This window comes from Lissotriton helveticus, chromosome 2_1 (assembly GCF_964261635.1).
Source record: "Lissotriton helveticus chromosome 2_1, aLisHel1.1, whole genome shotgun sequence".
NCBI classification, from domain to species: Eukaryota; Metazoa; Chordata; class Amphibia; order Caudata; family Salamandridae; genus Lissotriton; species Lissotriton helveticus.
Window position 1 is genome coordinate 590,693,252 of NC_136059.1, and position 24,601 is coordinate 590,717,852.

The 24,601-nt window shown below is 48.3% G+C and overlaps 1 protein-coding gene across 2 annotated transcripts in view; it reads right to left on the bottom strand.

Moving 5' to 3' along the window:
- TNPO1 (transportin 1) overlaps positions 1–24,601 on the bottom strand; it is a 1,741,771-nt gene that overhangs the window by 1,089,713 nt on the left and 627,457 nt on the right. For both annotated transcript variants that reach the window (XR_013607056.1, XM_078675276.1), the window contains exon 6: positions 21,713–21,794. Coding sequence is in view for 1 of the 2 variants with exons in the window: in XM_078675276.1 (XP_078531402.1) it covers positions 21,713–21,794 (82 nt within the window). In the remaining variant the exon portion in view is untranslated. The remainder of the gene's footprint in view (positions 1–21,712; positions 21,795–24,601) is intronic.

Below are 24,601 nucleotides of genomic sequence, written 5' to 3' on the forward strand. Positions count from 1 at the left end.
TGGCCAGGGCTGGCGGATATGCATCCTTGTCTCCCGATGTCCTGAAACAGGTCTGCCACAAAAGTCATAATATAGGAACCTTCCGCCCCAACCTGGACCCCCCCGCAAGTGCAGTTTGTTTCCAAGTCCTCCTGCTTGATCTGCAACTCGATGTATTGTTCCTCCAGGGTGGCCAAGCGCTGCTATAGGCGGGCATCAAGTGTCTTTTTGAGGTCATCCACCCTCCCTCCACAATGTCCCTCCAGAGCTCCTTGACACAGGCCTCAACCTCTGTTCGAAGAGAGACGATTTCAGATTTGAGTTCGTGCATGAAAGTGGCCATAAAGGACTGCGTGACAGGATCAGAAGATCCCCCGGCTGCTGACGCATGTATGCTGCTGAGGCTGATCCCGATTTGTTCCACAGGGCCGTCACTGCTTTATCTTTAGGGGCCGCTGGAGGTTCCTTCCCGGTCCGGGGGTGAGTTATGTCCCCCCAGGGGTGATGCCACGAGCAGGGGGCCCCAGGCGATAAGACGCAACACAGGTACAGGCTGAGAAGGGCAGGCCCACCCACAGAGTCAGGAGGCCATTGAAACGAGGTCAGGCGCAGGTGATGTGAAGCGGAGGCAGCCGAAGGTCAGTTCCTTAGAGTACCGGAAGTGTTCTACCAGCCAATTGGAAGGGTGTGAAGCACGGACAGGGTTGGACCAGAGAAAGAGCAGAGGCCAGGTCCGGAAGGCTTTGATATCGCTACCCCTCTACCAGGGCACATAAGGAGGGCCGCCCACACTGACCGGGCAGTGGTTTCCGCAGTTGAGATGGCACTCAGTAGTAGCCCAGGAGGTCGGCCAGATTCTACAAGGGTGCTTGTGGCGTTGTATGGGAAGGTGTCTACTTTCCCCAAGGTGCAGTCAGGCAGCTACACGCAGCGTGCACTCACCGGGGTATTCCGACGGGGTCACCGCACCACAGCGGAGGAGCAGGGCAGAGCATCAGGCTCCACAGTCAGGTTACTGGAGGCCAAGGCTGCAGCGAGAGTAGCGTGGGCGTATGGCTCTATAGAGGCTGCTTACAGGTGCTTTGATCCCCGAGGTGTCAATCCAGGTCTTTGACATAGCATTAGGCACCCCAGTGTGAGCAGTGTAGGGGGTCCAAATCCACCAGACAGCCCCTGGGGGCCAGGGAGACCCAAGGTGGCCAGTGCTTCACCTCAGGCCCAGTCGCGATTTGGTGCCACCCCGCGCCCTGCCGCGGAGTCTCAAGGGCAGTAAAGATGTCAGCTAGGCCTCAGATGATTGCGGGGGCCCAAGATGTCCAGCGCCGCGCCCCAGCCGAGGCACAGTCCAGTAGTATACAACACCCTCCTGTGCTGCGCTCGATGCCCCCAGTAGCGTCAGCAGGGGTGCCCCAGAATCCAGCAACAGTGACCGTCTTCGCAAGAGCACACAGGGCCAGGTTCCACAAAATTGCGAGTGCGCTCCAGAGGGCCTGAGCGCTCGCTCTCCTTCTCTGCTCACACCCCTGCCAGCCAATTTGGGGGGTCGCCAGGCTTCTGGACAGCAGCCTGGGCTCTTCTGCAGGTCAGTCGCCCGCAGCCAAGGCACCCCTGGGGATGTAGTGCATGTTAATATGTTGATTTCACCGGCAGCGGCCCGGAGCTCCAACGGCGTGCGTCTCACTCCCTCGGTAGCGACACCACACCCCCCAGATGCACGCTTTTGAATGTTAGGCATTTGAATTCTGCTGCTGGCGAACAGGTGGTTTTGCCAGTAACCAAAGTATGGATCTCCAAAGCAGGAGATCTGGTTTGAGAGAAGATTCCAGACAGAAAAGTGTTGGGACCATCATATCGACCACCCGTACCTGTGTTGGGAGTAAACAGCACATGCACTGTAGTCTTGACTTCCTTGCCAGTCTCAAAAAAGAACAGACAAGAATAAATTGATTACATCAAAAAACATCATGTGGCTGATTCTCTAGTCGTCCGACTCCGATACAACAAAGGAGGTCTCAGGGTAAAACCTCTCAATATCTCCCTACCCTGCATGAGATTCCTCTTGATGAGCTCAGCAACCAAAAAAGCTTATATCTCCGGATGAGGACAACCGGATCTGATGACACTTCTATTTTACACATATTAAATTCCCAGGAAAGGAACAAAAAGCGAAAACATATGCAGGTTCCATGTGAAAGTACAATGTGGGACAAAAGCAAGCGTGTTTGTACAGTAACATGTGCAACGGAAGATGAGGCCTATAACGTGCCACAATTACACTAACATAGAAAAATATACAATGGGCAGTGCAGGAAACACACAACATCCGCCCTTTGGTCAGGATAATAGCACTTAAATATACTAGATACGATAAATGTAATCAGAAAGGAAGTACACTCAAAAAATTTGTTCCAGAAATGTGAATGACAAACTAGAATTAGAAAGAAATTTCTCTTTGTAAAAATAATCAATCCAAGGTGATTCGTAAGAACCCATAAAGTTACTTGCCATTTCATTTAATAGGAATAGGCCAAAGAATCCATGAAGGAATCCGCCTCTGCACATAATGATTGCTTCACAGCCCAAATCACTAGCGTCAAAGAACAAACATGCTCTCTGTTCGCAGCCGATGCTGAGACAATTGCCGGGCAACTTGCGCCTGTGTTAACAGTGCCTGTATCTTGTGATCCATGCAACAATGCACCCGGTTCCTTGTAGGTCAAAACTTAAACCTCACATTGTAAAGAAGTCGCAAGCCCAAAGGACAGCTCTGAAAATGGGTCGCTAAGGGACTCCGCAGTTCAAAGTCTAAGGCAGGGTGTCTGCGAAGCCAAGCATACATCCAGTGCCCATTCGAAGGGGCAGTGGAACACTGGTTTCACACAGGTAAACCAGGCAGGCCAGAATGTCAGAGACGAATCAAGATCTAGCTCTTCTAGCAGGAGCATTCACTGTAGTGTTTGACCGAAGCCAGTTCCAGAGTCCACAAGAGAAGCATCCATTGCGGAGAAGCAGGAACAAAACAAGAATGAACAAATGAAGAACAGCAATAGGAATCCTCTGAATACATTATAGAAATTCGAGTGGATAAAAATGGGAATCACTCCAAAGATGGTGTGAAAAGAACCAACTAGGCCAGAGCCTATGACCTTAAAAAATGTGGGCAAGTCTGGCCTTACTAGAGGCATTAAACACTTGATGCACTAATTCTCCAAAATGAATTGCAAGGTTAGTACTTAATGGCTATTTCACTGGAAGTTCCTGCCACCTAGAATTAGAAGGTCTTGCGAGCAGATGCAGGAGCTACTTTTTGCTAGAAAAATAATGCTTCAAGTCTGCTTAATTTTTTTTAATCTGCCTTCAAAGTTGGAATGGAAGGCCACAATAAGCTATCTACTTCCCATGCAGAGGGGGAAACAAGACGTTGTTGCAAAAGTTGACTAACTGGGAAACTGACCAAATATACGGGACTCCAGCCCACATCCCACACCAGTCTTTATCACTAAGCATGAGAACTCCCAGTAGGGAGTACTGCAATGAAAGGAAGAATTGCACGTGCAGTAAAATTTAACGTGTTTACAAATAAGTGAATGTCTGCCAGTAAAGTCACATTCTTCAGCATTGACAAAAACGTCCTTGTCGCTATGTTCACAATGATCGGCAAAGGGGAGTGACCATAATTCATGTATGTAACTGCTACCTAGGGGTTTGTATCTACCTACAGGAAAATGTTTCCTGCAAGCCGTGAATAGAAATAACTCTGTGCATTAACCACACCACCGAAGCCTTTTCAGTTGTGGTGAATAGGAGCTGTTCTAATTTCTCTAAATGCAGCGTTGTATAGGTCGTGCCGTGATGGCCAACGTGTTAAATGAAAAGGCAGAAACAAATCATTGCAATTCAAGTAATGCCATGAAACGTGCCAATTTTTTAAGTATCCAGCTAAACTGCATAATAGATACTAGTTGATTCTGCACATGAAGTGTTGACATATCACTCTGCTCAATATCAATAACAGACGACAATATCATTCAAGTATTGGTTTTAACGCAAATAGACACAAACGTATACATGAATCGTTTCCTTTCCAATATTCCTGGTTTCAAAGCAAATCGCCCTGCTCCATGATATAAGAGCAGGTATACCTGTAATAGTCAGCTCTTATAGTGTAGTCAAATATGTAAACATTGAGGTCTGGGAAACAACATTTGACACAAATCGGAGAGAAAAAGGATAATCCTAACTTCGGTTTGGGACAACGCGCTCCTAAAATAAAATGCAAGATGTATGCGGTTTATAATGAATTATGGAAATATTCAATTAGCAGCTGAAAGAATTAGGCAACTTAAAAAGGAGAAAATGGAAAATGTATATACATAGTAGAGAATGGCATGAATACGTTATCCAGGTGTGTATATTCCCTCAATAAATAATGTCACTGTATTTGGCCTAATAGATGACTTGAGTACATTGCAACATGGCTAGGCTCAATTAAGAGCTATTAAATTGGCACTACAAACACTGCATGCTGGATGTGTTCCTTGGCAGTATTTGAATATTTCAGAAACATACGAGCCATATAATTTAACTCTTGCACATAGAACTATAGCAAACAATGAGTCAACAAACACTTTATTAACCATTTACCAATTAGCTGGGCTTGCCCCCAAGCTGAATTTAGTTTCCTCCACGGACAACAGGTGTATCTCCCTGACCTTTGCCCAATTTGCCAAGTACATTTATGTGTACCTCAGATCTGTGACACAAAAAAAGTTTGACGTTATAGTTGTTAAGTTTACACCTGGCATCTTCCCCGTCTGGAGTTTGGAAACTAGTGGGAGGGTATTTTAATTGTCAATTTGAACCCATAGAGGATAACTCAACGACCCTGACTTAAGGAGGAAGACGGTGCATGGTCCATCCCCAAAGTAGTAATCTCTCGAATCAAAAAATGACCTCTCCCCCTTCGAATAACTGCCTTAACATTGAACCAGGGTTTACGAGCCTGTAACAGCAGAACTACACCTGACAGGGACAGCAAACATACTTTGAACTCCCGCGATCCCCCACCCGCATCCCCAAAAGACAGGACCGGGATCACAAAACACGTTCTAGTATCATAGCTCTCCCACTCTGTGGCATGGCAGCTGGCCCCCTGATCCTTTTGATAGTAGACTGAGGTCAACTAATAACATGTGCAGAGTGAAATGGTGTCATATGGCTCACTCGGAGGAACTGATCGGGGCAGTCTCCAAAATCATAGGAGAGCACCTGTAAGACCTACTATACATGGCAGTGTCTCTAGACTGCAGTGTCAAACAGGAGAAGATGAGCATAGAGCACACTAGAATGTTTAATGAGCGCCACAGAATCTTCTTTGTGGAATCCAAAAAGACTGCAAAGAGGCAGTCTCCCCCAGCATAGTCGAACCATTCCTGCAGGCAGGCCGGGATTGCTTTGATGTAAACCATCAAATAACAAGACAGGAATGAGATTAAAACTATGAGGGTTGCATAACAAAGGGCTGTATGCTAAGCTAAAACAGAGTGGAAGGCCATGGAGTGGGAAGGACTTTTAGAAGCTGCGCGAAAGGTAGACTATCGGTCATTTTGGAATCTGGTGTCAAAAGGTTCTGTAGAGGGATTCGGTATTGCGGTGACCAATGTCCCTGCTGCTGATTGGGTCACACGCTTTTCTAGCCTATAGTCTAATTGAAAAAGCTAGTTCCCCTCTGGTAGCTTTTAGCTTTGATACTTCAGCGGACATGAGACCGGTGCATGATCGAGAGGAACCTCCTAGCATTACGCCTCAAGAAGTCCCGATAAAATTCCGGGTGACCTTTACCGCTGCGAGATGGAAGTTTGGGGTCCTTATTTTACAGTTCTTTTTAATGCCATTTTGAAGGGAGCTACCATGGCTGGGGGCAGAAATTGTTCCCTTACACAAAAAAGGCTGTTCATCACTTCTATCTAATTATAGGCCCATAAGCCTCATTGATTGTTCTTAGAAGCTATTCAGAAGAAGCCTTGTAGGCAGATTACAAGAATGGTTAGCTGCAGAGGAAGTGCTCACTCCTCTACAGGCTGGCTGTAGGAACAGCACCGATTCAGAAAAGGGGGTGGTGATGAACAGAGTGTCTGAATTAAGCAGACCACTCTTACCCAGTCCAAAGATCAGGGCTTGATCCATCACCGTTATTTAGCTCACTGCCCCATCCCAGCTCAGAACCTGGCTATATGCAAATTAGTCTGTCCCTGGCCCAGTGCATCATGGGAACAGGGCAGACCAAACTACCAAGCCAATTCTTCACCAGAAAGGAGACAAGCTTCCGGGGACCGGTTTCTGCCATTCCAGGCGTCGTCGGCCCGGCTTGCTTGAATCCTGATGGAGCAGTGAGCAAGGGACTCATGTCTGAGTATACCCTTCCACGCTTATGGTGGACAAAATGATTCAGAAAAGGGGGTGGTGATGAACAGAGTGTAAATTTGTAATTTGTAACTGAGTTTTGTATCGCGCCAGCTCACCGACAGGTCTCAAAGCGCTTCTGACAAATACAGCAACAAGAAACAAGATGAAAGTATAAGAGTGTCTGAAACTAGTGGCCGACTACTGAGGTGTAAATGCGTCTTTGAAGAGTAAAGTCTTCAGGGACTTCCTAAAGTGGAGAAGGTTGGGTTCCCTACGAAGCGCCTCCGGTAGCTTGTTCCAGATGGTCGGAGCCTGAACTGAAAAGGATCTGCCTCCTTTTGTTGCCAGCTTAAAGCGTGGGCAGGATAGCAAAAAAGAACCGGATGATCGCAAGGCGCGCTTAGGTTCGTATATTTCTAGCCTGTCTTTTATATAGGCTGGCGCCTGTCCGTGGATTGCTTTGTGGCAGATACACATACTCTTGAATGCGACTCTTTGTACCATAGGCAGCCAGTGTAGCCTATAGAGCAAAGGGGAGGCATGAGTCCGCCTCGGCACTCCGAATATCAAACGCGCCGCGTCATTCAGAGTAACCTGAAGACGGTTGATGGAGTTTTTTGGGAGGCCAAGGTATAACGCATTGCCGTAGTCAATTCTAGACACTATTGTGGCTGAGACAATGGTTTTAAGCATGTTCCTTGAGAGTAGGGGGACGAGCTTACGCAGTTGTCTGATCAGATTGGTACAAGAACCGACTACAGCGGACACTTGGTTAGTCATCGAGAGTTCCTGATCAATTTTCATACCAAGGCTCTTGACACTAGGGCACGGTTTTGGAGAAGGTCCAAGTTCTTGTGGCCAAAACAAATCACTCCAAGGGGAGGCGGAGGTTGAAACTAGTAGAACCTCCGTTTTGTCTGGATTAATTTTCAAAAGGTTGGACGACATCCAATTTACTGTAAAACGTAAAATGTTTTGGGCCTTGGACTGAGCCGAAAGTGTGTTGTCGATACTCAGCAGCAGCTGAGTATCATCGGCGTAATTAAAAACTTTACAGTTCATATTAGCCAGGGACTCTATCAATGGCTGTAGATAAAGATTAAATAAGAGTGGAGAAAGCGCAGAGCCCTGCGGGACTCCACAGGCTAAGGTACCCACATCAGAGACCTGATCTGCCAGCTGGATCCTCTGCTTCCTCCCCGACAAGTAGGCCGTTAACCATTTGAGGGCTTGCTCTCCTATTCCAAACCTGGCCAATCTACCCAGGAGCAGTGCATGGCTGACTGAATTAAGCAGACCACTCTTACCCAGTCCAAAGATCAGGGCTTGATCCATCACCGTTATTTAGCTCACTGCCCCATCCCAGCTCCGAACCTGGCTATATGCAAATTAGTCTGTCCCTGGCCAAGTGCATCATGGGAACAGGGCAGACCAAACTACCAAGCCAATTCTTCACCAGAAAGGAGGAACAGCACCAGCACTCTGAACCAGGTCTTCCGCCTCCAAATGTTTTTCTGAAAGACGGTGGTTCTGGGAAGAGGGAGGTACTTAGGATTGATCCTTACTGAGCAACTGGACTGGTGTTGCCATATTGATTGGTGCAGACTTAAACTCGATCAACATACTGCAGGGTGCGGGGGGCGGTGCTAAAAGTGCAGAGAAGCTCCAAATTTTGTACAATTTCAACAGCACTGCAAATGTGTAAAGAGGCCATAAGGGCTGCCATTTACGGGGTGAAGCTCTGGGGCCACAAGGATGCAGCTGCCCTTACTCGGAAACGCACTTCTGCATCAGCTGGTAGGCCTCCCTGTCAGTACTCCTTTTCTTCTACTCAAGCTAGATATGGGCATTCAGTCGAGCTAAGGAGGGATAGGAAATGAGACCAATCCTCTATTGGAGGAGGCTCTGGGCTACTCCAGAGTTTTTATCATACCGCCAGGAGCTGGAAGAAATTTTAGGTCTGCCTGGCTCTGTCAAAAATCGCAATTATTAGATACATCAGAGAGACACTGAAAAAGTTGGGCAATGGGATTTTGTGGGATAATTAGATGAGAGATGGGTCTATTAGTAAGAACACCATCAAAGCCAAGTATGGCTAGCACATAATGAACCTAATGCAGTTGAAACCCTCATTTGCCCCCAATGCCAAAGCTTTCCTTCTGGTGAAGGATGAGTTTAAGGTGGAGTTGTTCCTTGACTAGATTAAACCTGCAGTGGCTAGGAAATTATCGCCAGTTTCGTTACGGCACCCTTCCCCTGGTCATCTTCACCTCATGCAGGGGACGGCCAAATGAGCAGGACAGCTGGGCATGTCCCTCCTCTGGAGTCAGTAAGGAAACTGTGGAGCATGCCCTGTTCTTCTATCCTGCCTATGTGAAGTGGATGAAAAAATTGATACTCCTGGTATGCCGAATTTTAGGGGTTCAAAACAACTTGTTGAGACTCTTCTCATTTTAAGATAGGACACAAGACAAAACATTATTTTTGCGGTCTCTCGTTACTTTTTGACAATGAGAGAACTGGGCACATGATGTACAAGCTTAATGCTGGGCCCGACATCACAACAGCACAGGGTGCTCCCAGTGCCTCTGTTCCCCCTCATGCACTAGCACTTTGAGATGATGTGGTCCAGTACTGCATCTGTACATAATTAAAGCAGAGGGAGTCCTTACAGATTTTGTTTTCCCCTAAGCACCAGAACCATGAGCATTTATGAACCAAGATTGTATTTGTTTACTTTTGAGATTCATTTTATTGAGTTTATGAATATTGTATGATGCACGTCCGATTTAAACAGGTTTTATCATTCCTTTTGGTGTATGCTTATTTGATTTTGTTTTATACAACTTTTTATTGTTCTTTTATGGCTTATGGCAGAAATAAAGATTTTCACTGAAGTCGCCAGAAAACTGTCAAATATGGGAGTGGAGATCCAGATCCGTGTTTAACCCCTTAACCGTGGCAGCAATTTCGCTGCGGTGCGGCGATTTAGCGGATTGGGCGGGGCCGCGTCTGCCAACAGACATGCGCAGCACTACGGAGGTAGTGCTCGCGATGGTCTTTGGCTGACGAACGCATCAAACGGGTTAATGGCACAGAAAGTAACGGATGTCAGTGCAGAGGTGGAGCTTGTATGCAGATCCACTTTGCCACTTCTGGGGCGGTACAGAATGAGCACAGAGCCACTTGCCGGCACAGGGAAGCACTGCGGACAAAGTTATCTGGATCCAGTGTGGCACCTGATGATAATATTAAGGTGGGGAATGATCAGTTCTAAGTATCGGAAGTCTGCACAAACTACAGATCTGAAGGTCAGGGTCTCCAGAGTAAATAATTACGCTTTTGGTATGAAGGAAATATCCAGGCACAACAATGATCAACTTATGGACCTGGCTGAGGTCAGTGACAGCAACAACAGAGTCCTAGCTAGAAGATCTAATTAACCACTTTCTCAGAAACAAGCACTGGAATACCTGGGGGCAGACATACAGCATCTCCCTTCCCTCTAGTCACTGCCCTCACTATGAGGATCCAACAATTTCGCTTTACGCTCAATTGCTAACTGGATTGAAACATTATAGGAAATACAGTAATACACAATTTAAGAGTAGTATGCAGAAAGAATTGAGTTTCTTTGCAGACATCCTACATCTTTTACGAATTCAATTAGCTTTGGGTCTTGGTCCCTACAGAATTGCATACAACTGGTTGTTTTATCTGACTGAGAGTTTCAAAACTGCTCTTAATGCACAAGTTACATACCTTCGGTAACGATATATCTGTAAGAAACATTACCAGCTATAGTTTCCTTACCTTACAATTACCCCCCAGGCATCAAGACTGGATCAGGAAAGATTTTTCGTCAGCAGTACCCCTGCGCGTCGGTAGGCGTCGTCGTGCAGCTTCGCCTGCGTCGTTGGCGCCAGGATGACACTGCCTGAGCTGCTTAGACGTGCCCGTGCGCGCTGACGTCAGTTCTGTACACGACTTGTCGTGCCAGGAACAGAGACCCATGCAAGAAACTAACCACTTGTGCCATGGTGCTAGGGTCCTGAAAGGGAAGACCTTAACCCTAGAAATCAGTTCGCAGAACGGGGAGGATGGGTGGGGCGGTAAGGAATCTATCATTACTAATGTTTCTTACAGATATTATATTGTTATCGAAGGTAAGTAACTTGTGCATCTGAAAGTAACAACGTAGTGTTAGATTCCTTATCTTAGAATAGATACCCCAGCAATACAAACCCCGGGGGTGGGTCTGCGAACCAAGATCACACCAGAAAGTCCTGGAGAACAGAACGGCCCAAAAAACAGTCTCTCCAGACTTGGCTGTCCAGGCAGTAATGCTTGGTAAACGTGTGCAACGAGGCCCACGTAGCTGCCTGACAGATGTCCTGCAAGGGAATGCAGCATCCCAAGGCAGTAGTGGCTGCCGTCGCACTGGTAGAATGGGCACGCAACCCCACCGGAGGCACCTTTTTAGCCAAGGAGTAACAAGCCTTTATGCACAGAACGACCCACCGAGAGATGGTCCGCTTGTGCACAGCCCGACCTTTCTTTGCACCCACATAGCCAACAAAGAGCTGGTCATCCACCCGGAACTGTTGTGTGCGGTCCACATAGAAAGAGAGTGCACGTTTTGGGTCCAGATGGGGGAGCTCCTATTCCTCTTTTGAGGGATGCGGAGGCGGAAAGAAGGTGGGCAAAGTGATAGTCTGCCCGATGTGAAAGGCAGGGACAACCTTTGGTAGAAAAGAAGGACGAGTCCTTAGAACAACTTTATCCGGATGGACAAAGAGAAAAGGAGGCTTAGAAGAGAGCCTGGAGCTCACTCACCCTTCTGGCAGAGGTGATGGCAACCAGGAAAGAAGTCTTTAGAGTGAGGAGACAATTGTGAAGTGGCTCAAAGGAAGCACACCTCAGAAAAGTAAGAACAGGTTCAAGTCCCACTGAGGCATCACGAAAGGAACAGGAGGAAACATGTGCGCCTTTCAAGAACTTATTTACAAAGGGGGACTTGAAAAGGGAAGGCTGATCTGGAAGCCTTAGAAAGGCGGAAATGGACGAGAGATAGCCTTTGACAGTGCCCTGCTGGGCCAAAGAGAAGAAAAAGGAGGACCTCCGAAAGAGGAGCGGAAAGGGGATCCACAGTCTTTGCTGTGCACCATGCCACAAACGTATTCCACCTGCAGGCTTATACCGTCTTAGTGGAGGGCCGCCAAGATAACATTACAGACTTCAGGAGGCAGGTCGAAAGACATCAACTGCCGCCGCTCAAACTCCACGCAAGAAGGTGAAGACTGGGCAGGTTTGGGTGGAGAACCGCCCCCTGCTGCTGGAACAGAAGATCCTCCCGAAGAGGCAGACGGATCGGGGGATCGATGCTCATCTGAGTGGCTTGGGATACCATACTCTTCGAGCCCAGTCCGTAGCCACAAGGATGACTTGGGCCCAGTCGTGCCTGATCTTCTTCAGCACTCTGGGCAAAAGTGGTATAGGCGGAAAGGCGTACAACAGACCGCAACTAACTCCTCTCGTGACGAAAAGCATTGCCGAGTAAGTGCCGCCTTTGAAATTCCAACGCGCAGAAGTGATGACATTGCGCGTTCTCTTCAGTGCGAACAGATCTAACCAAGGCTCTCCCCATTGCTGAAAGAGACCTTGCGCCACGTCCGAGTGCAGACGCCATTTGTGATCCATCATGCACCGGCGGCTGAGTTCGTCCGCACTGGCGCTCAAGGAACCTGCCAGGTGTCGAACCTCCAGGGACATGCCCTGATGTTCCAGCCAAGCCCAAAGGCGCTGAGCCTCTTGGCAAAGGGTCCACGACCCCAACCCACCCTGTTTGTTGCAGTACCACATGGCGGTGGTGTTGTCTGTGAACACTTGCACTACCCTCCCCAAAGACAGAAGGAAGGAATGCCTGAAGCTCCAGAAGGTTGATGTGGAGCTTGGACTCCGCCGGAGACTAGAGGCCTCTGAGATCCGCCTCCCCCATGTGGCCGCCCCATCCCAGAAGGGACGCGTCTGTCACCACTGTATATTCTGGTTGGGAAAGGGAGAGGGATCTGCCATTGACCCAATCGCGATTTGTGAGTCACAACTGTAATTGTCTTGCAGTGCCTTCCGAGATCTGGACAGGTTGCCTTGGTGCTGTGCCCACTGGAACTTCAGGTCCCACTGCAGAGCCCGCATATGCCATCTGGCATGATCCACCAGCAGGATGCAGGAGGCCTTCAGACCCAGTAGTCGAAGAGTCATCCTGACCGAAACCCGGGACAGAGGCTTAAAGATCGGAATCATAGCCTGAATGTCCCGGACTCGCTGCTCGGGAGGATAAACCCAAAACTGTGCCGAGTCCAGAACCGCTCCGATGAAAAGGAGCTTCTGAGAGGGAATCAGGTGCGACTTTGGCACATTGATGGAGAACCCCGGCGAATACAGGAGGTCGGCCGTAGTCTGGAGGTGGGAGACAACTGCCTGGGGCTAGCCCGCCTTCAACAGCTAGTCTTCGAGATAGGGGAAGACTGAAACCCCTGATCTGCGCAGATGAGCTACAACCACTGCCATCACTTTTGTGAACACCCGAGGGGCTTTTATTGATGTGGCAGCCGTACTGGAAACCTTACGTCCGGCTGAATCCATCCGACGGCTCTCATTGTCCGGAGGCACCGTAGAAGACGGGGCAGTAGCATGCTGCTTCTTAGCTGGTGTCACAATCACAGAATCTAGTACAGGATCTGACCTCAAGAACGCCGGATCAGAATCTGGGGGCCTGTACTTACAGCCGAAATGGAGCAGACTTCACCGAAGCCGGGGTCAGAAACAGCTCCATGGCCGGTTCCTCCAGTCCTGGTACCAAGGGCAACAACGGGTGAGAGAGATGCCTTTTGTGGAAAGTCTCAAACATCACAGAGGTAGATGGTGTGGGTACCGTCAATGTGATCCCTAACTTCGCTGCCCCCCTCAACAGCACCTCCCGAAAAGTAAATGTTGTCCACAGGTGACACTCTCGTCGGAGAGGAATCCGATAATGTTGGAGAATACCTCCGGTCACTCGAGGAGCCCATGTAACGGGACAGCGACCTGTCTCTCCAATGGCAGTGACGGGACCTTGTGGAGGAGCGGTGTCTACTGCGAGTGCGATCCCTTCCTCTAAACCTTGATCTAGATCTCCTGGGCCTCGCTGGAGCCACCGGTCTTAGAGGAGGCGGAAGCGGAGGAATCAGCAGAAGAGGAGGTAGGGGCGGTGTAGGAGGCGGCGGAGGCGGAGGAGGAATTGTTGCTGGAGGAGGAGGAAGCTGCGGAGGAGGCATCCTTGGAGGCAGCGGTGGAGGTGGAGGCGTCCTGGGCCTAGAAGGTGAGTAGGTTCGTGAATACTCCGATTCCGAAGACCTCATCACTCTCCTCTTCTTCTGAGCAGGCCTCGAAGAAGATCTTCTGGAGGCAGACCTCTTTTTGGCCGAGCGCCGGCGCCGCCGCGACCGGGAGCTCGCCGATGAAGACGACAGACTGACCACCGAGGCAGGGGACACTGTCCTGGTCCTTGAACGTCTCCTCGCCGTCGATTTTGCCTTTATCGACGTCGACCTCTTAGACTTCCTACTTCTCGATGTCGATCTTCTAGACGTCGACGCACTCCTCGACGCCGACTTGTCTCTTCTCGACATCGACCGTCGTGTTTGCGGCGAACGGCGGTACAGCCTCGACAGCGAACGTCGTCGCCTCCTGGACTCATCTCGACGTCGATGGTGTGTCGACGCCGGTGAAGTCCTCGATGTCGACCTTGTCCGAGGTCTCGACATCCTGTCCCTCTATGTAGAGCGGCGACGCCGCTTGGACCCAGAGCCCTGGGTCGACGGGGAGAAGATGGTGGTCATACCTCTCGACGCAGACGTCGAAGCTATGGACGTCGACCGGGATCTGTGCCTTTTCTTGACTGGGGAGCCCCCCAGAGGCCGAAGCACGGGCAGAAGAAAATGACTGAGTCTCTCCATGCCCAGAAGTCCCACCTGGTTCTTCCTGTCTCCTCTGCTCCAGGCCTTGGAGACTAATCTTATCCCTGTCACGCAGGGTCCTCCTGGAGAAAGAGTGACAGATATCACAGGAGTCAGGGACATGGGTGGAAGGGAGACCGAGTATACATACTCTGTGAGGGTCAGATTTAGCCTTCTTCCTACTACACTCAGGGCACTTATCGAATAAAGCTGGCATTTTCGACAAAAAGACGTATTAAAACTGGTTAAAAACACAGCAAAAGGAAGAGGAAGACCCTAGACGTCGAGTGAAACACTCAAAACACTGGAAAAGTGCTAATTTTTAGCACTTTTCCAGTGTTTTGAGTGTTTCACCAAAAGGGAGAGCTCATGCTACAGGGTCCTGCTACACTACAAGGACTTTGGCTGTGCATCCTGGGATACCGAGGGTCTCTGGAGAGTTCCTTAAAGGCACGGTATCCCTTTTCCAGACACATAATGACAGCCTATGGGGGCTTGTCTGTCCAGCCTTTCATCTCTTATCATTTCAAGGATTTTGGTGAAGGTAAGTTTCTCTATGGGTGAAACCTGGCAAGTTGTGTAAATATTGATTTTATTTGGCCATTCTTTTCACTTTGAGTTGAAGTACTGGCCAGTGTAGCCTTGTAATTATAGGCTGCATTATTTGTCTTTGATTTTCTATTAAGTGTCTATGCAGGACTGCAAAGGAGACAGCTTAAGAGATTATATTTGATTGCTCCGGGGTCGCCGCATATGGGCAGGACTATTCACTAGATTATTACTATACACAGAGATCCCCTACTACAGAACCCAGTATGCCAATTGAGGGGTGACAAAGTACTTCCCAGTAAATGTAGAGAGAGAGCACTGCCACTGGGGTTCTGGTTAGCAGGATCCCAGTGAACTACAGTCAAAACACACTGACACCAGGAAAAATGTGGGGGTATATATGCCAGAAAGATCATACTTTCCTACAGCCATGAGTCCCAGCAGTCTCAGAGTCATTCTAAACGAAATCCAAGATAAAGGCTGAAACATAGGTATCATAACCTGAATATCCTGGACTCGCTGCACAGGAAGATAAGCCCAAAACTGCAGTGTGTCCATAACAGCTCTGATGGAAGGTAGTCTCTGAGAAGGAGTCGGGTGTGTCTTTGGTTAGTTTATAATGCCAGCAAATGCGGGAGGTTCACTAAAGTATGGAGGTGGGAGGCGACAGTCTAGGGCGAGGATGCCTTCAGCCAGTCGTCTAGGTAGGGGAAGACTGTAACCCCTAACTTGCGCAAATGAGCTGCAACCACAGCCATCACCTTGGTGAACACAGTAGGGGCGCTAATAAGGCCACAGGGTAGCACAGTGAACTGAAAGGAGCCATGGCCTACCTTAACCCGCAGGTAACATCTGTGGGCCGGCTGAATGGGATGTGAAAATAATGTCTTGCAATTCCAACACTACCAGCCAAACTCCTTGGTCTACGGAAGACCAGCTCTAAGCCAAAATAAGCATTTTGAATTTTTCCTTTTTGAGGAAGAGATCGACTGTCCAGAGGTCAAGAATAGGATGTAAACCTATGTTCTTTTTTGGTATCAGAAAGTAGCGGGAGTAATAACCACTACCTACTTCTGAAATCGGCACCTTCTAAATAGCCACCTTGGCCAGGAGAGCTGTAACTACCTCACAGAGTAATAACAGATGGTGATACGCCAGACGTTATTGAGTTGGCAGTAAAGGAGGAGGAAAAGACAGAAGAGAGTAGCCATCCCAAATGATCTGCAAGACCCATTTATCTGATGTTATGGGGTGCCAGCGGGGGAAATTATGTTGAATTCTCCCCTAACTGGACTGGCATGGTCTTGCAGACCTGAAATAGGAAGGCTCGGAGGCTGCAGCTGCCAAGGAGTGGATGGTTGATGACTTCTGGCAACCAATCCCACAATGTCGGAATGTACAGCATCCTTGCACAACTTGGGGAGTTTGTGCAGGACGGTGGCTGGGGTATGGCTGACTATGTTTAAAACCCCGCCTATTGCCACGAAAGGGGCTAAAGGAGGTGTGAGGTGTTACCAAGAGGCCCAAGGACCTGGCCACAGCCTGTGAGTCCTTGAAGCGCTCCAGTGCAGAGTCTGCGTTCTGTCCAAAGAGACCAATCCCATTGAAGGGCCCGTCCATATGATTGCCCTGGACATTCCCAGAAAAGCCAGATGTTTTCAGCGAGGCGCCGTAAGGCCACTGAGGACGAAACAGCTCTGCCCAGTCATATCCAGACCTCACCTGATAGTGAACTTTGCCACACCCCTCCCATCTTACACTGCTTGGGAGAGTACAGTCCATGCCACCTCCAGAAACTGTGGCACCATTTGCACAACCGTTTCCCATAAGGTGTGCGATAAACGGCCCAATAGGCATGCAGTGTTCACCGACCACAATGCAAGGCTAGTGGAAGGATAGATCTTTCCAAGTGCATCCAGACTGGGGGAACCGGAAGGGAAAGCGCCATGGGATGTTGAAGCCTGAACTACCAAGTTCTCAGGGGTGGGTTGTTGGCTAAGGAAACTTGAATCATTCAGTGCAGGGTGATGGTAGAGTGCTATTGTCCTGTTCACAGGCACCCTTGTGCTAGGCTTCGACCAAGTGCCTACAAGGACATTTGTAAGTGACTCATTGAAGGGCAAAAGGGGTTCAGATCAGGAAGTCCCAAGTTGAAGCACTTCAGTCAAGATATCAGTCTTGACCTACACAGAAGGCAGTTCCACGTCAAGGACCTCTGTTGCCCTCTTCACCACCCTAGCATTAGATGCCCCCTCCTCCATAGCCACACTATGCAGAGAGAGAGTACCAGCATCTGGAGAGTCCTCCAGTCCACTGGCCATTGTAAGCTCCTCATATCAGTCCAATTCCTCAAACAGAGCTTCCAATTGGTGTTCGAAAGGGTTTAGAGACCCCTCCCATTCTTCTCCCTTGTCAGAAACCTCTTCAAAATGAACAGGCAATAACGCAGAACCTCTGGGCTCAGTTGGCGCCGGAGTCGACGGATGTTGATCTGAGTCGTCGGGTATAAGAATGGAGTCAGCGCTGCCGGGATCATCGACTTCGAGACTAGAAACGGGGAAGGTCGCATTGGCACGACTGGCGCCAAACCGGAATCGGATCCATAAGATCCCACTGGAACAGTCGGCATGGAGCCTCCAACCGTACATGCACCGGAGAGGTCAGCCCGCTTAAGAATTTCGTGAGGCCATGCACCACATATATATCATCTGAATATGGGGTGAGAGGCGGGATCTGAATATGGGGTGAGAGGCGGGAGTTCTGGCTTCTGGAAATTTGGGGCGGTGCGGAGACCTGCCAACAATTCCGCAGAACCGTGCCTGGAGCGTTGATGCTCCCCACCAGTCTCGTCGACGCACAACAGACGAGATGAAGTCTAAATCCATTTGGACTTCTTATACATCTTTCCCCAGTGTCCCAAAGACTGAGTGTGACAAAGAGGACTTGGGGCTCCTGAAGCGGGCCCGCAACCTTCTTTTCCTCGATCAGGACCAGGACCTCTGAGGATTCGTACTCAATGGGGTCGACTGCCGGGCTGCAAGGACCTTCATGGATCGCTCCCTCAAGGCCTTCAGTGCCATGGCCTGGCAGTCCGAGCACGACTGAGTCATGGTCGAGCTCAAGACACCATAAGAATAGAAGATGGTGGTGGATAACCGACATCGCGCAGAGACAGGCACCACATGGCGCCAAACCTATCCCTCTAGTGGTCATCCCTCGACACACAAGAAAAAATTCTCTAGACAAAACTTTGAAAAAAGTCTGTTAACTGGCGTGGAAAGAAAAGAACCAACTTATGCACGTCTGGGTGGCCCCTATATAGGTGACGCAACATCACAACAGACGTCAACAACGCCAGCAAATCACTCTGAGCCACCTGACGGCACACAGGGGTACTGCTCTCGCAAACATTTCCAGGTCGAGTCTCATACCTGGAAAAACCAAAGGTAAGTAATTTGCAGCAAGAAGTCTCTATCAGATCAATATCTAGAATTGAAAAATGATAGCCCTACCCAAGTTAGGGATTAGCTAATAGATCTTGCTGGCACTGTGCCCCCAAGCACCATGCAGAGAGACTGGAAAAAGATATCTGAAGACCAGTGGAACAAGGCTCTCGAATCCCACCTTCCAGACACGACTCAACCTAGTACAGGCCACGAAGAATTTCTCGCAGTGGATCACAAAATGTACAAACACAATCATCCACACCAAGCCAGCCAAATCCAAAGTACCCGCCAGAAGAGCCCGTTGGTTCACCAATGAGCTGAACCCCATCAAATGCAACTGCCATCAACTACAACAGAAATGGCACATCAGCAAAAATACAAAAGACCACACAGCTTTGAAGACAGCATTCAACCATTACCACCACCTCCTGAAAGCATCAAAGAAGAACACCCTAGCAGACCGCATATAAGTCAGAAAAATTTGCAGCAAGGAGCTCTTAGTCATCGTGAAAGAGCTCTCCAACCCTGTAGTCGTTGACAAAGACATTTGCCCTTACCAAGAACTATGCGACACTAGCGAATACAAAAGACCACACCGCTTTCAAGACAGCTTTCAACCAGTACCACCGCCTCCTGAAAGCATCAAAGAAGAACACCCTTGCAGACCGCATAAAAGTCAGACAAATCTGTAGCAAGGAGCTCTTTGTCATCGTGAAGGAGCTCACCAACCCTGTAGTCGCTGATAAAGACATTAGCACTTCCCAAGAATTATGCGACACACTAGCGTTCTTCTCTCACAACAAGATCTCTGCCATCTATGAAAACTTCACAAGTCAACCTCCCGCAGCCACCTCCTCACACCCACTAACACAAACTCACTTGGACTCTCACAACTCCAGGCACAATCTCCATCATTAACTTCAACAAGCTCAAAAACGTCCTGAACACCTCCATCACCATGGCCTCCTTCCCAGAGGGCTGGAAACACGCTGAAGTTAGGCCCTTGCTGGAGAAACTTTCCGGCGACCCCGCAGAACCAAGGAACTAGTGGCCCATCTCTGCTCCCCTTCACAGCAAAAACTCTCAGGAAAGCAATCAGCCAGAAGCTCACTGAACACATGGAACACAATAACCTCTTGGGCCGCACTCAATCCGGATTTCTGGCCAATCACAGCACTGAGACAGCCTAGATCACAGCCACTGACCACAATAGGGCCCATCACAACAGGGCCCTCCTCGACCCCAGAGAATGTAAATGTAAATGTACAGGAATTTATATAGCGCAAATCACCGAGCGGTTTCTAAGCGCTTGCTTAGGGAACCCGTCCTGGTATTCCCCTGTGAGATAACCCCGGCAGGGTATCCGCAAGGTGAAAGCCAGGCATCCCGCCGCGAGGGGCTGTTGTGGAGATTAAGCAAGCTACTGCCCAGAGTTGCAGAGTGTGAACCTGTGAATCGAGTAGGCACCGGAGCGAGAATTGTCGAGTCCATGGACATTTTAGGACTCAAGACCCCGCCGAGCCGGGAATTGAACCTTGGTCCCGGGCTGACCTCTGCTTCCAGGTCTGCCTCCTCTAACCAGTGAGCCACACTTCTCCACGCAAGCAAACAGCAAGCCTCATCCTCCTGGGCTTGTCGGCCTCTTTAGACACAGTCTCCCATCACTTCATGATCAACAGACCACCACATCAACATCCAGGTAGATATACTCAAATGTTTTGTCTCATGCCTCACTGGAAGAACCCAGAGAAATCCGTCTCCCACAGTTCACATCGGAACCCAAGACAATCATCTGCGGCGTCCTGTTAGGATCTTCCCTTACCTCCAACCGCTCTTCAACATCTACATGCACCCCCTCCTCCCGACAAACACCGTGAGACCCCACGGACTCAACATCATCTCTTACACTGAAAACACCCATGAGATCATCCTCTCGCTGCTAAAAAAAGTCCACCACCAAAGCCAAGTTCCACAATGCATGATGAACGTCGCAGAGTGGTTGAAGGACTACTGTCTCAGTTAAAACACAGAAAAGACGGATCCTCATCTTTGGGAACAACACTTCACCATCGCCATGCATGGTTGCTCGCAGAGCTCAGCCAACCCCCGTAATCTCGCCATAATCCTGGACAGCAAGTTATCCATGAAGAAATAAGTAAACGCAGTCTTATCTGCCTGCTTCCACACCATTTGCATGTTCTGCAAGATCTCCAGGCAGCTCCCAGTTGACACCAGAAGGACCATCAAGCAGACCCTCGTCACCAGCAGGCTGGACTACGGGAACAGGATGTACGACATTACAACGCATGCTTTTACATCGCATGCTTTTACAACGCGTGTTTTACAACGCATACCATTACAACGCATAGCGCTTTGGGGTGCTGGATAGTGAATAGTTTAGTTTACTATTCCAACTCCAGTCCCCGTGGACACTAGGGAAGGTGTTGGACAGTAAATTAAACGTATTCCCTATCCTAGAGCGCCCCCCAGCGCAATGCGTTGTAATGGTTTGCGTTGTAAAAGCTGCGATGTAAAAGCATTGCGTGGTAAAAGTTGCGTTGTAAGTGATGTTTCCCACGGGAACACACTCTACGTAGGGAATCACCACACGCCTGCTGAAGAGACTACAAACAATACCAAACTCAGCGGCACGATCACACTCACCTCAAAAAGCTACACTGGCTCCCGATCCAGAACAGATTCCAAGATGCTGACCCACGCATACAAAGACATGCACAACGAAGGACCACCATACATCAACAAGTGCATGACATTCCACCAACCGAAAAGACTCCTACATTCAGCCTCCCTCTTCCTCGCAGACAGTGGAGCCAAAAACAAAAGATACTCCTTCCCACACTTGGCAGCCAAGACCCGCCACTTCAGGACCAAGCTCACACTCCAGAAATTCAGGAAAGGACTCAAGACCTACGTCTTTCAAATGAACATATCACCATGCAGCAGCTGGCAATCCCAGCGCAATGAGACCCTCACGGGTGATTTGCCTCACTTTATAAATATTTGATTGATTGATTTACTGATAGGAAAGGTTGGTAGGCAATATGGTTGCCTTGGTCGTTTGAATTATTAAATTCAGGTTATCTGTATTGAAAATATAAAAGAAAATATTTTGGGAAAACATATTAAAGTGCTTCATAAAAGAAAATGCCCCTTTAGGCATTATTAAAAGGATTATTTGAAATAAGTTAAACACTCATCAAAAAGTTAAATAACTGTGTAGATGGGAAAACAGGAAAAGCTAGACAAAAAGTAAAACTACCCTTAAGTGTTTCATATGCATGTTCACAAAGTCACAAAAATGTGAATATTACTTACTTCAATAAAGGAATCTACATGCAGCATGAGAGCTTGGGTCCTACTGATTATGAACTGATTCACGCAGGCAACAGCATGAGACCTAGAAGTAAACAAATGAATAACTATCTTTTTTTTTGTATGTACATTTCAGAGTAAACGACTGCCCCCTGAGAATAAACACTTCATACCTTTCCATTAAGCAAATGGCAGGTTTTGACAATGTTCAGGATATCCGAAAGGATCCAAGCAAGTACTAATTATAGACAGGCAGTGATAATTAAAGTGTGCAGTCAAATTGATTTCCCTCCCAACTCAATTCAGTGATTACAGGATGGAACAGATGAAAAGAAAAGGTTACTTACCTTTGGTAATGCTCCAGAAGTCCTGCAGACCAACGGGGCAAAATGTTCCTCCCTGCGTACTTGTGAATCTACGCAGTGGTACCTCATGAAAGTATGGACAGCTGCTCCCACAGCTACCTGGCAAATGTCCAAAACCGTAATACCCAGAGCTAGAACTGTTTTGGAGACGTTCTAACTGGTGGAACGAGCAATAAGCCTCTCTGGTGAGTCCCTTCTTTACCAAGGCATGATACAGTTTAATACAAAGGACAATCTCGCTTGATAATACCTATTTCTGACCCGCCTTTCCTTTGCTTGCACTGGTAAAACTAAGAAACAATTTATAGTCAACATAGTATACCTCTGTGGAAAAGCAGTACCTAAAGTTGGGAAGTCTGAAGAGTGGGCGTTAGTACACAAAGAACCCTTGCAAATTTGAGAGGGTGAAATGGCCCACTGCAGATTTAAGAATTGAGAAAGTAATGCATGGCAAAGGTGTGGACAGATGCACATATAGAAACCTGGCAGATGTCAAACACCGGAACAAACCTCACCAAAGCCTTAGTGGTGGATTTTGTTCTTGTGGAATGAGCCCAACAGGCCTCTATATGCTCCTCTTTGACTAGGGCATAACGCATTTATGCACAGGGCAATCCATCAGGACAGGTCTACATCTTGCCCTTCCCTCTTTTTTTTTTTTTTAAACACTGGCAAATCCAACAAAAAGCTGGGCATCCAACCCCTGCGCTTTCATAATTTCAATGTAAATGCTAAGAGCTTTTTTGGATCCACTCCACGAAGTCACGCAGAGTGAAAAAACAGGGAGAATGATGGACTGACAAACACGAAAGGCTGTTAGCCCTTTTTGGCAATAGGGAAGCACAAGTTTGCAGCACCAACTTATCAGGGAAAAAGGTGGTGTATGGAGGTTGCACTGAAAAAGACCGTAGATCGCTAGCATAGTGTGGAGAAGTAATAGCATGGTCCAGAATCTCAGGGAACATCTGTGGATGGGGCATAAAGAGCACGCACATTATGAATGAAGGCACACAATTAAGGTCCCATTGAGGCATGATGAAGGCATAGGAGTAAATCTGTAAGTTTGACTCTTCAAAAAAACACATCACAACTGGATATTTTAAAAACACATGTTGATTAGGCAAACATAGAAAGGCAAAAATGATAGACCATAACTTTTAATAGTGTTCAACACAAAGCCTTGCTCGGCCAGAGACAGAACAAACAAAACATCCAAAAGTAGAAGAGGGTGATCATGGATATCTCCACGCACAGGGAGGAAAATGCATCAGGAATCTTCCCACCAGAGCAGTCTTGTCGTAGGTCATGGCTTGAAGAACAGCAGAGTTCCAAGTCCACTAAGAGAAGAGTCTTGGGACAGGCTTCAGACGACAGGAAGTCGGATCTAGAAGTTAACGGGATGAATCCAAGGACCCACTCTCAGGGGAGCCCTTAAGTAATCAGAAAAAGGGGAAGGGCCTCTTCTCTGCTGAGCCACCTATAAGAGTGGGTCTGGGACGCTACTCAGCTGTCCTAGCCAGTCATATTCTCCCAAGGGGCCAAGATTCAACATGGCAGAATCAAGGGGCCACTTGGAGGAGCTCAGGGCAGCTCCCTAGGGAGGAGCTGGACAGGGGATGGACACTCCCCTGTCCTTTGTGTGGCTTCATGCCTTAGCAGGAGCAGAGAGCTCCTGAACTGGCCCAAACTGGTTTATGCAGGAAGGGCACCAAACGTGCCCTTCACTAAAGTCTGGTAGAGCTCAGAAGCACCCTCACCCTACCTAATTCTAAAGGAGAGTTGGGGACACCTCTTCTTCGCAGGAAATCCTTTGTTCAGCTTCCTCTGCCCGAGTGAAGCTTGTCAGCAGGGGGCAGACCACGGACTAGGGTCAGCAGCAGCACAGGCGGGCAGGCAGACCCTGTAAGGCTACACAGGTAAGTATTGGGGGTCATCTAAAGAGTACATGGTATCATGCAACTAACACTGGAATCGGTGTAGCTGCATGATTCCAACATGTTTGATACCAAATGTGACCAGGTATGGGGCAGCCATTATGTAATTGGACATCTCAACCTGCCTGTGTCCACTACATACCTTATAATGGCTTTACCACACTTACAAAGCCCAGAATATGGTTTCCGGGGTTTGTAGGTGTACCACTGCTCGTGCAGGGATACCCACACACTTAGAATCTGGCTCCCTGCCCCTAAACTGAAGGGCCTACCCTAAGGGTGACATAGGTTAAAAGTGCAGTAATAGAGATAAAACAAGTAACCTACCTGTAATCTGTGGTTCTCCAGTATTGATCTATTTTATAGATTCACATGCTTGAATTTTCCCCGTCGTCATAGTAGGAGTTCCATGGTAACAGTAGAAATAGCAGTACTGATAACATTACCATATACCTCCACAGGAAAAATGGTGAGCCTAATCGGAAAGGAGAGAGGGTTGCATGTGAGTCTATAAAAGAATATATCAATACTGGAGTACCCAGAGCATACAGGTAAGTAACTTGTTTTTTCTCCAGTACTGTATCTTTTATAGA